This window comes from Pipistrellus kuhlii, unplaced genomic scaffold, assembly GCF_014108245.1.
Source record: "Pipistrellus kuhlii isolate mPipKuh1 unplaced genomic scaffold, mPipKuh1.p scaffold_m20_p_1, whole genome shotgun sequence".
NCBI classification, from domain to species: domain Eukaryota; kingdom Metazoa; phylum Chordata; class Mammalia; order Chiroptera; family Vespertilionidae; genus Pipistrellus; species Pipistrellus kuhlii.
The window spans coordinates 45,801,654-45,814,400 of record NW_023425404.1 but is presented as its reverse complement, the minus strand read 5'-3'; the positions used below and the strand labels follow the sequence as shown (position 1 = coordinate 45,814,400).

General features: G+C 38.8%; 1 protein-coding gene across 6 annotated transcripts in view; it reads right to left on the bottom strand.

Annotated features, from left to right (window-relative positions):
- ATP8B4 (ATPase phospholipid transporting 8B4 (putative)) overlaps positions 1-12,747 on the bottom strand; it is a 229,102-nt gene that overhangs the window by 39,186 nt on the left and 177,169 nt on the right. For all 6 annotated transcript variants that reach the window (XM_036442585.2, XM_036442537.1, XM_036442619.2 and 3 more), the window contains 2 exons: positions 3,808-3,955; positions 117-300 (listed from right to left, as the gene is read on the bottom strand). In XM_036442585.2, coding sequence (XP_036298478.1) covers positions 117-300; positions 3,808-3,955 — 332 coding nt within the window. The remainder of the gene's footprint in view (positions 1-116; positions 301-3,807; positions 3,956-12,747) is intronic.

Sequence of the window (12,747 nt, the reverse complement as noted above, 5' to 3'; positions counted from 1 at the left end):
TTTTAGAACCGCTGAGAAAAATGCAGTTGTAATGGAGTCTCCATCGCATACTGCTCAATGCTGAAGCTGAGGACTTCAAGTATGCAGCATGCCCCACTGAGCAAATGTTCCCTTACATTTGATCATGCTGACGTCATTGGCTCCATCGCCTATGGCCAAAGTGACAGCATTTCTGTGTTTCTTCACCAGCTCTACTACCTGGGCTTTCTGGAGCGGCGTGACTCGGCAGCACACCACAGTCTTACACAGGCAGGCGAGTTCTAGGAGATCATTCTTGACATCACTTTCTAGGGCGTGAGCCTGTGATTAAAAAAAAAAAAAATACAGAGGAGAACAAGAAGTTGTAAATCAAAGGCATCCCTTGGGAAGCATATTTCTTATTTCTCAACTGATTTATTTTCTAAACAGTTAAATTTATGTTAAGTAACACCAGCTAACTAAAGAAATGAGTGTTAAACTTCTACTAAAGGCCAAGAAATTTTAGAATGAAAATAAAAGACACAGTACTCTTGCATGTCCTCTTTGACACATTATCGTGTTGAATGGGAGACACAGTTAAATGCCAGAGAAGTTCCAGAATCTCCAAAATAAGGAAAAGCCAAAGACAGAACCTAGTCACCGTATCACCAAATTTAGAATGAACTACAAAATGGTGATTTCTACCCTGGCCCAATAGGTAAAACATTAGCCCATAGACCAAAGGGTCATGGGTTTGATTCCTGGTCAAGGGCATGTACCTAGGTTGCAGGTTGGATCCCTGGCCCAGGGTGTGGGCAGGAGGCGGCCAATCAATGTGTCACATCACTATTTCTCTCTCTCGCCTTCCACTCTCTCTTTTAAAAAAATGGAAAAGCCGAAACCAGTTTGGCTCAGTGGTAGAGCTTCGGTCTGTGGACTGAAAGGTCCCAGGTTCGATTCCGGTCAGGGGCATATACATTGGTTGTGGGCACATCCCCAATAGGGGGTGTGTAAGAGACAACTGGTCAATGTTTCTCTCTCATCAATGTTTCTAGCTCTCTATCTCTCTCCCTTCTTCCTCTCTATACAATATCAATAAAATATATTTTTAAAAAATTATGAAAAAAATATTCTCAGGTGAGGATTTAAAAAACAATAATAATAATTACAAAATGGTGCTTTGTTCTCATGATGAAATTTTTGTTTCATTTGCATTGCTGTTTGGTATATTTAGTGTTTGTTGTGGTGGTTGTTAATGCACGGATTAATGAAGAGCAGATAGTCTGGAGATCAGACTGAAGAACATAGTGATTGAAATCAAGAGAGGCCTGCACAAAAGGGTGGTGTGCAAAAAACAGGTGGTGTCTCAGATAGAGTTCCTCAACCATTTGCACCCTTGCTCCTCTCCAAATACATAACAGCCTTTAGATATTCCAAGAAATAACTGAAAATAGAGCTTAATCATTTTCAATTAATTGTGTGATTTTTTTCTAGAAAACATCTTGCTGTACACATCTTGCTGTAATAAACACAATAAACAGAAACAGTAATCCACCTAAATTTTAAGTCATCTTTGAATGAATCTTCAACAAGATATTCACAACCCCTCACAATTGGCCCCAATATTCCTTTTGAGTTCTGTCTTCTACCACTACCTTTAAGTTTTCTCTTTACTCCCATTATTCCAAATTGCTTCTTTCCATAATTTTACAGGTTCTTTCTTACCTTTGCACTGTTGTCTCCTCTACCTGAAAATATCACTTCCTCCAGGGAATCTTCCCTGGTTTTCCCACAAAGAACTGAATGTGTCTTTTTCAGTTCTCAAAGCACTGTTTGTTCCTCTTTATAGTATGTGAGATTAATTGTTCCATACCAGATGGCAATCCTTAAAGCAAGGTCCATGTTCTATTTATATCATTATCTTTGGGCTCTAGGACTGTGACCTAGACATGCTTAGTAAATGCAAGTGGCATGTCTAGAAAAAAGGGCAAATGGCTATAAAAACAAACAAACAAACAAACAAACAAAAAGTGCTGAAATAAAGAATTCTCATGTCAAGGTCTATAACTCCTACGGGGAATTGTCAGCACTCTCAAATACAAATGCCCTTTCTGAAAAAGAAAGTATCTAACTGGCTGTCTTTCCCAGAATGGTCCCTTTCTCTCTCTCTCTCTCTCTCTCTCTCTCTCTCTCTCTCTCTCTCTCTCTCTCTCTCTCTCTCTCAATATATTTTATTGAATTTTTACAAAGAGGAAGGGAGAGGGATAGAGAGTCAGAAACACCCATGAGAGAGAAGCATTGATCAGCTGCCTCCTGCACACACCCTACTGGGAATGTGCCACAACCAAGGTACATGCCCTTGACCAGAATCAAACCTGGAACCCTTCAGTTCTCAGGTCAATGCTCTACTCACTGAGCCAAACTGGTTTCAGCTCTCTCTCTCTCTCTGTTTTTTCTTTATTATCAACAAGTGAAAACCTAGATCCCCTGACTCTAAGAAAGAAAAATCCAGTTACATTCTGCAAAGCATCAAGATTTCAGCAAATTGGAATTATAATGTGCTTGTTTTAATAAGCTTTTGACTATACTACCAGATACAGGATCAGTTCTTAAATGAAAAATGACATTTCATGGTTTCACAAGCTTCAGGCATTGAAGCTGAGGGGGTTCTTAAAGAGGATCTATCTTAGCTTTTTATGCTCGCTTATTTAGAAACAAAGACAGAATAGTATATGGTATCACCTGAGTACTCTAACCCCCACACAGTGGCTTCTTTGAGCCTGAGGGAAAGCCAAAATGCAGCTCATTAGGCACCCTTTCCATATTGTGGTCCATTCATCTTGGAGGCTACCAACTCCAAGGTGACAGGTTTATAATTTTCAGTTGCTATTCATTTGTACAAGGGAGAAGTTCATGTCATCTGGACAAACTTTCAACTGAGCTTGGCCTGCAGCTGAGCTCTGTAACTTTCCATGGTGTAGAAGGCAACACATCATTATGTCTGGAATCCAGCTGGATAATGCTCTGAGCCCTCAGAGCTAACAGACAGCTGATCACGGGGAGGTAATGCAGATCCAACTTTTATTTGTCCTCTAAGAAAATGTCTACAAGAAGATACACTTATTTTACAAAGTTCGAAAAAGAAGAGGAATCACCAAAGTGGAAGAAAAATATGAGATTGGTTCATTTTGCATAGAAATGATAACTTTGCTGGAGTGCAATCACAGATTTGTTTTCTAAATTAGAAACTCAGAAGAGCATTTTGATATTTGTTCAAGATTTGGAACCTGAATTACATTAAAAGTACAATGCAAGTTTATTCTATTACGACAAGAACCAGATTTCCTAATCAAAGTAAATTGTTTGGCATTGCTGTAAAATGCTGCTATTTAGAAAAACCACCAGAGGTATCTTAATGACAATAATTTGAAGTGGTAATTATATGAAGGTCGGGCTGTACTCTGCAAATCACAAACATTAGCAAGAGCAATAATTGCAATACATTCATCCAGTTGCATTACTTTAATTAAATAACAGTGAACTGTGACATTCTCCCTCAGAAAGCACTTAAACAATACTGCTAAATGCTCTGCAGTCAGTTAGACAAAATTAATATACTGTGAATTTGGTATTTTTTTGGATCCTCCCTTCACTGTGGTAATTCAAGCAATAATGCATAAAATGTATATTAAAAGTTTCCTTTTACCTCACAAACAGGAAATCAAGTGTAAGCCTTGTTTCCATTAGTGTCATTTGTTTAGAAAACACACAAAAAAAATTATGACAACACAAAAGAGATGATTATTAGGGTGAAGAAAAAGAAAGAACAAAAGCCTCAAGTGAACTCACCAAACTGTGGCCATTTATGACTAAGGCGTAATCTCCTGTTACGGTTTCTTCTACAATTGAGTCCAACTCCAGCTGTTGCTTTTTTTCAGACACTATATGGCCATTGGAAGAACTTCTGTTTTGTCCAAACAAATTTTCCTTTGCTTTCCTTAAAGGCAAAGGGGGTGGGGAGAGAAAAAATTATAACAAAGTATACAGAGCACATTTTTAACTCTAACAAGAGATTGGCCTAGAGGTAAATTCATTTTGCCGTTATTTAGATAGACTGTGAAACAAGATTCAGTTAAAGCAAGTTTGATAATTCTTTGTAATAGGGATATCACAGCAAATTTACAAATTCCAGGAAGTAGCAAGGAAAACATCTACACTAATAAAAGAAAAATATACAAATTGACTGCACCGCCACGATGCCCACCAGCCAATCAGGAATGAGTATGCAAATTAACCCAACAAAGTTGGGTTAATTTGCATACACAGGCACAAAGCAAAGACTGAAGACTAAGCACTGAAGAGGTTTGGCTTCTCTGCTGTGACCCGAGCAAAGGCCTGGGTCCTGGGTGCCAGAGGAAACCCGGTGCCAGCAGCCAGGTGAAGGAAGGCATATTGCACAAATCTTTGTGCAATGAACCTCTAGTAATAAAATAAAAAAGAATCATCTTGAATGTTCTTAATTACTTAAAAGCTAAATCACCATCTTGATCTGGTCTTGAACTAGGGGCTCATGATATATAAGATTGTGTGCGCTTCAATGACTTAAGAAGCACTGATATGGTATTGATATGAGGTATTGTTAAATAATAAAAGGAAAGACTAAAGAAAATTCATAATATCTTTTAGGGATTCCAGGGTATCTATGTGGTAAATAAATTAATCAATTTGTAGAACAATGTAATATGATCCATCTCAAAACAGCAGACTTCTAAGGACAATATATTTGACAATAATACAAATGACAGCATTCATTGAATTGGCATAGTCATTATATTATAATGGATTATTACAAGTGAAAATTGTACTCATCAGCTCCAACAATGAACTAAATCTTCTGAGAAAGAAACTATAGACACCAAAGTGTAGAGGGAATTCCAAATGGAAACTCTCTTCAATGCCCTAGCTCTGATCAGCAGTAAAATAATCCTTCCCACATCTCATCCATCTCTGCTGTTTAAGAGGAAGACTGTATGGAGACTCAATAGCCTTAGAAGTGGCCTTTTCCTTTTCTCTTGAAAATGGAAAGATGATGCTTTTAGACAAAAGGAAATTTCTTCTCTGAAGACCCATGAATGACAGGCTTTGAAATAACACAGAGCAAGCTGATGACTCCTGAACTTTCCACCACAACAGGGAGCTACTCAGCAGACACTCCCTGAAGATGATTGTCAAAGCCAGCCACCAACACTTCGGGCCTCAGCTTGCATATACAAAACTAGATGCCTGAAATTTGTGCACAGGTATTGGGGGTGGGTTTCTTAGCCCAGCCTGCACCCTCTCCAATCTGGGACTCCTCAAGGGATGTCTGACTGCCTCTCGCAATCTGGAACCACTAGCTCCTAACTGCTTCCCTGCCTGCTTGCCTGATCACCCCTAACCCCTCTGCCTGCTTGCCTGATCACCCCTAACCACCTCTGCCTGCCTGCCTGATCGCCCCTAATTACTCCCTTACTGGCCTGATTGCCCATAACTGCTCCCCTGATGGCCTGATCACTCTTAACCACCTCTGCCTTGCTCCAACCCGGGACCCAGGATTCTCCCCTCCAGATGGTTGCAGGCACCCAGGACATGAACTTCCCTCCCTCAGGCTGGCCACAGGCAGTAAGGACCTGGGCTGGCTTCATCCAGGCTGTCAACAGCTGCAGGCAACTAAGGGTGGGTGGTTTCACCAAGGCTGCAGGCACTGGCACCCAGGACCGCGGGGCAGGCGGCTTATCCCTCTCCCAGACTGCATCCCCAGGCCCTGGCGCCTAGGACTGTGGAGCATGCAACTAGTCCCTCTCCCAGGCTGCATCCCCAGGCGCTAGTGCCCAGGACCACAGGACAGGCAGATTGTCCCTCTTCTGGGCCATAGCCTGGCTGGTCCCCATTTCGCTCTCTCAAGCTCATTTGTGCCTGGCGCGTCCCTATTCCTCTCTCCCCAGTGTTGAGTGTCTGAGCCATTATGCATGACAGCATGAGGGTGTGATGACCATCTGCACATTAGCTCTTTATTATATAGCATGAGTGCCCATGAGAAAATGGGGGTGTGAGAGATTTGCCAGAAAATTGATGTTTTGGCTTAGAACAAAATGAACTGGTTCCCCAAAGGTTCATCCTACATAGAAGTTTAACAAAATGGTTTTCAGCAGTGACTCCCCTGGAAGAAGAGTGCGTTCATTGTACAAAAACAATCACTGTAGTTCACAACTTTCTATTTGAAAATGTAACATTAATTATTTACATACTAAGTTAAAAAAAACAACAAACAAAAACCGTATCTTCTGGCTCAACATCTCCTTCTGCTGTCCAGGACCCAAATCACAGCCTGTATTTAGGAACCCAAGCAATCCAGAGGTTACATGGCCCTAGCTCCAAGGATGATATCAGTTTGCAGAAACAAAATAAAAGGCTTATAATGTCAGAGTGCTACGTGTGAAATGTAAGGAGTTAAGGTGAGGAAGGGGGAGGGAGAGCTGCCATGAAAAGTTATTGTTTTAAGTGGGAGGAACAGACTTTTGCATCAGATAACCACGTCAGGGAATCCTCCTCACAGTCGTGGAAATTTATAGCCCTGTGTAATGAAGAAAGCAAAAGAAACGAGTTCCTCAGAAATGGTCATTTTCCTGACAATGTTGCAGAGCTTATAAATTGGGTCCGAAGAAAGCACCAAAGGGCAAACATCTCCTGAGGTTTCCTTTTTCGTAAAGTTCTCACTCGCTGTATAAATGACTCAATCTCTGTTTTCCCCCATGAGAATCAAAACATTCCAAAGAAGGGTGAGTTCATTAAAAGTATTGGCTGAAATTTTATTTACTTAGTATTTTTCCCCCTAAATTGTCTTCCTAACTTCTCACAAGAGCCTTTTCCTGACAAAGGACAGGTTTCCTAGCTCTGCTTTAATTCCCCCTGTGCTCCCACCATACGGGCCCTCTCTCCTCCCCAGATCGGGCTTGTGCATTGCCAGACCTTTGCCCATGTTCTATAGTTGTCATTTCTTTTTCTTTCTGGAACATCTCTTCAAATACCAGCTGGTTCTTGCAAAAACGATTTATTGGAAGAGCAAAGGCTACACACAACTCCCTTCAAAGAACATGCACTATATTTTTTGCAGGCATACACACAATGCTTACCCACAGAATACAAATAACACATGCTAAAACAAAAGAATGCCTTTTTCCAAGCTTTGTAATGAAGGGAAGTCTATTACAATGCTGGCATGTAGAAATGCATTAATGATTGAAGCAACCACAGCATTCACAGCCCCATGCCACTACAAACACAGCAAAGCCCAGTGAGGCCCATGTCGGCTGGTATGCAACCTATAAAGAAAAGAGGTGGTAGGGAAAAGAGTCCTTTTGTCAGTCCTCTTAAAACACCCTATATTCAAGCATTAAAAGGACCTGTGGGAAATGGATTGAAATCATGATATCATGCTTAAAAGAAAACAATCTTGACTTTCGTATAAGAGTATTGGGCTTAGAACCTGAAGACCTGGGTTTGTTACCTTAGACCAGTGGTCAGCAAACCCATTAGTCAACAGAGCCAAATATCAACAGTACAACGATTAAAATTTCTTTTGAGAGCCAAATTTTTTAAACTTAAACTTCTTCTAATGCCACTTCTTCAAAATAGACTCGCCCAGGCCGTGGTATTTTGTGGAAGAGCCACACTCAAGGGGCCAAAGGGCCGCCTGTGGCTCTCAAGCCGCAGTTTGCAGACCACGGCCTTAGACAGACAGTTGGAATGCCAGGGAGTCTCCCTCACTGGCCAAAATGATAGAGGGGAAGGTTATTATACTGAATGTGCCTAAAACTAGACACATGAATGGATAGCACCCAAGGGTACCAAAATCTAGCAAGATAATTGGATAGAAAAAAAAAAAATCCCTTCCCTCCCTATACCTATAAGATCCTTAGTCTTCAGTAGAAAAATAGATTGGGTCTTTGAGAGGAGCGTCCACCATTCTCCCAGGTCCTGTGGCTCCTGAATAAAACATCTTTCCTTTTGCGACAACACCTGCCTCAGGAATTTGACTTTTGTTACATCAGGCAGCCAAACTTCCATTTTGTTGTTTTGTTTTGTTTTGTTTTGTTTTGTTTTGTTTTGTTGCAGGTTCAGGCCTGAGGTTTGCCTCTGACATCTAGCCACTTGATTAGTCAACTCCAATCTCAGGCTACAACCCAGGTCTTCAGATTCCTAGCTCTTGATTTGCCACACCAACTAAGTTTACTATAGAGTCTGCCACAGGCTACAGGCTGTTTCTAGGTTGGGGCAAGACACAGTAACAGGGGAGCAATTAAGGGACTACCCTACCAACCGGAAGGGAGAAAGTACATGAAATTTTTATTTCAAGCCTTAGTTCTGTCCCTTACTACTTGTGTGACCAGAAGACATTAAAGCCCTGCACTAGTTTAGAAACTGATTTCTTTATTAGAAAGCTAATCAGACTGGATGATAACAGCTATGAAAACTTGGGCAGCTAGACAAGTGTATACTAGAAGTTCTCCACAATTACTTATTTCTCTAAGGTTTTACCATTTATGATAGAAACTTAACTTACTAAATACAGTTAGCTTGGATAACTAGCATTTGGGAATTAGGAACAAGATGCATTTGTTTGGACTGCATAGTGTTTTTTAAAAAATCTGTATGAGTTTATGGACAAGATGATGTTCTCCTTTCCAAAGTCCCCCACCCCTCCCTAATGTCTTATATGTAGCCCATATCACGCAACTAAGGTTACCTTTCTGGCCTTGGAGTCATTTGCATTTATGAATTCTGCCCACTCAAATAACTTTCCACCAAGTATCTGTATTTTTTTTTATTTTTGTTAAGGAGGAAAGTATACACCTGGTATACTTCTCAGAAGCAGTCACTTTATGGTTTAATTAGTTATAAGACATGAATTTTTCTAACAATAAAGTATGTGATATATGCAACAAAAATGGAACATGGAATGAGTTTGCCTGTCAGCCGAAGCAAAATTACATTCTAGTCTATTTTCCTTAGAGCAGAAGACATATATGTTGGTGAAATGTAATCAATGCAGTAATCTTCTGAGAAACCATAGCAGAAGTTAATTGTAGATTTCTGGGGATGCCCTCACTACTAAAACAGCTATGACAGTAAAGTTAACAAAGGACTCAAAGGGTCTAAAATGACTTCATGACACTAAATTTGAAACAAGCCATATGCATGATATGCATAAAAATTACAAATCCATGTTTATAAAATAATCTAAATACACTTGACAGGTATAACTATAAGCTTTTAGGTCATTTCTTTCGAATAGATACTATCACTTAGATCCTGTTCTTTTGATATACTTTTTTGGTTTGGTTTTACATGAACTCCATTGAACTCAAAAGCATAAAACAAGAAAAGTTAATAGTATAAATTTATTATTTCAATGTTTTATCCCCAAAACTATGGACTTTGATATAAGTAACCAAGATTGGAATTATAGGGAGCACCTTTAGCAATTACTTTTCTTAGATGTTCTTCCCCCCAAATCATATTAATGAAATGAATATTATAAATGGATCTAGAATTTTCTGCTATGCATTGCCTCTCTCTCTCTATCTTAGACTCTAAAAATGGGGTGAGCTCCAAGGTTGGTTGAAAAAAAAAAAACCAACACATTATTTGCCAGTCATTTAAACAAAATGGCTTCAAGGGACATGAAATAAATAATCTAGATAGAGATTATTTCCTTTTTTCCCTCTAAATATTTTTTCTCATTAAAAAAATGGATATAATTTTTTGTTTTTTTCCTAATTGTAAAAGTATTGTATTAATACTATTTTAACTCCATAAAGAAGAAAGCAAATATGATCCATCTGATCCCTCACTGAGAACAATCAACTTTGTATATGTCTTCCAGAGCTTAATAGGTAAGTAGGTGAACAGATATGGATATAAATATATAGGTTTATACATATATAGGGGTGAGTTATAATAGACTTACAGTTGTTCATATGGAAAATAATACAACATTTAGTGAGTAATAATACAATAATAAACTTTTATGTACTCCAAACTGTAAACCTCATTTTACCCAACCCTGTACATACACACATAAACATGCATGCTTTTTATTTTTTTAAATATATTTTTTATTACATTATTATTTTTGTACACATACCACCTTCCATACATACCCTCCCTCCCCAGAGTTTTGTGTCAATTGGTTGTACTTATATGCATATATACAAGTCCTTCGGTTGATCTCTTATCTCCTCCAGATCTCCCCAACCTCCCTGCTGTAATTTGCAGTCTGCTTGTTGCTTTACTGTCTCTATATCTATCTTTTGGTTCTTCAGTTTATAATGTTCTTTATCATCCATAAATAAGTGAGGTCATGTGGTATCTCTCTTTCATTGACTGGCTTGTTTCACTCAGCATGATGTTCTCCAATTCCATCCAGGTTGCTGCAAATGATGAGAATTCCTTCTTTTTTATGGCAGCATTATGTAAATATACAATAGTTTTTGGATTCAATCATCTGCTGATGGGCATCTAGGCTGTTTCCAAATCCTAGCTATTGTAAATTGTGCTGCTATGAACATAGGGGTGCATATATCCTTTCTGATTGATGTTTCTAGCTTCTTGGGATATATTCCTAGGAGTGGGATTACTGGGTCAAATGGGAGTTCCATTTTCAGTTTTTTGAGGAAGCTTCATACTGTTCTCCACAGTGGTTGCACCAGTCTGCATTCCCACCAGCAGTGCAGGAGGGTTCCTTTTTCTTCGCAACCTCGCCAACACTTGTCGTTTGTTGATTTGTTGATGTTGGCCATTCTGACAAGTGTGAGATGGTACCACATTGTTGTTTTGATTTGCATTTCTCACATAATTAGTGACTTTGAGCATGTTTTCATGTGCCTCTTGGCCTTCCTTATGTCTTCTTTTGAGAAGATTCTATTTAGATCTATTGCCCATTTTTTAATTGGGACATTTATCTTCCTTTTATTAAGTTGTATAAGCTGTCTGTAGATGTTGGAGATTAAACCTTTATCAGTGATAACATTTGCAAATATGTTCTTCCATTCAGAGGGCTTTCTTGTTGTTTTGTTGATGGTTTCCTTTGCTGTAAAAAAGCTTTTTATTTTGATGTAGTCCCATTTGTTTATTTTCTCTATAGCTTCCATTGCCCTAGGCCAGGGGAAGTATCAGTGAAGAAGTTCTTTTGGCATATGTATGAGATTTTGCTGCCTGGAATGCTTCCAGTATTTTTATGGTTTCCCATCTGATGTTTAAGTCCTGTATCCATTTTGAGTTTATTTTTGTGTATGGTGTAAGTTGGTGATCCGGTTTCATTCTTTTGCATGTATCTGTCCAATTTTTCCAACACCATTTATTGAAGAGACTATCTTGACTCCATTGTATGTTCGTGCCTCCTTTGTCAAATATTAACTGAGCATAGTGATTTGGGTTGATATCTGGGTTCTCAATTCTATTCCATTGATCTATATGTCTGTTCTTGTGCCAGTACCAGGCTGTTTTGAGAACAGTGGCTTTGTAATACAGCTTGAAATCTGGTATTGAGATCCCTCCTACTTTACTCTTCTTTCTAAGAATTGCTGTGGCTATTCGGGGTATTTTGTTGTTCCAAATGAACTTTTGAAGAGTTTTTTCTAGGTCAGTGAAATATGCCATTGGTATTTTAATTGGGAGTGCATTGAACCTATAGATTGCTTTGGGTAGTATGGACATTTTGATGATGTTGATTCTACCAATCCATGAACATGGTATGTTCTTTCATCTGTTTACATCTTTCTCTATCTTTTTCAGTGCCGTGTAGTTTTCCATGTATAGGTCTTTTACCTCCTGAGTTAAGTTTATTCCAAGGTATCTTAATTTTTTTGGTGTGATGGTAAATGGGATTGCCTTTTTAGTCTCTGTTTCTGCAAGTTCACTATTGGTGTATAGAAATGCCATAGATTTCTTGGCATTAATTTTGTATCCTGCTACATTGCCAAATTCATTTATTAAGTCAATTAGTTTTTTAATTGAGTCTTTCGGATTTTTTATGTACAATATGTCATCTGCAAATAAGGATAACTTTACTTCTTCTTTTCCAATTTGGATGCCTTTTATATCCTCTTCTAATTGCAATGGCTAGTACTTCCAGTACTATGTCAAACAGGAGTGGTGAGAGTGGGCAACCCTGTCTTGTTTCTGTTCTTAGAGGGAATGGTTTTAGTTTTTGCCCATTGAGTATGATGTTGGCTGTGGGTTTATCATATATAGCTTTTATTATGTTGAGGTATGATCCTTGTACTCCCATCTTGTTGAGAGTTTTTATCAGGAAAGGGTGTTGGATTTTATCAAATGCTTTTTCTGCATCAATTGATATGACTATATGATTTTTATCTCTCAATTTGTTTATGTGATGTATCACATTTATTGATTTGCAGATATTGTACCATCCTTGCATTCCTGGAATAAATCCTACTTGGTCATGGTGTATGATCTTTGTGATGCTCTACTGGAGCCGATTTGCTAGAATTTTGTTGAGGATTTTGGCATCTATGGTCATAGGGATATTTGCCTGTAATTCTCTTTCATTGAGTTGTCTTTATCTGGTTTTGGTATTAGGGTGATGCTAGCTTCATAGAAGGAGTTTGGAAGTGTTCCTTCCTCTTGGATTTTTTGGAATAGTCTGAGGAGGATAGGTTTTAGTTCTTCCTTGAATGTTTGGTAAAACTCTCCTGTGAAGCCATCTGGCCCTGGGCTTTTGTTTGC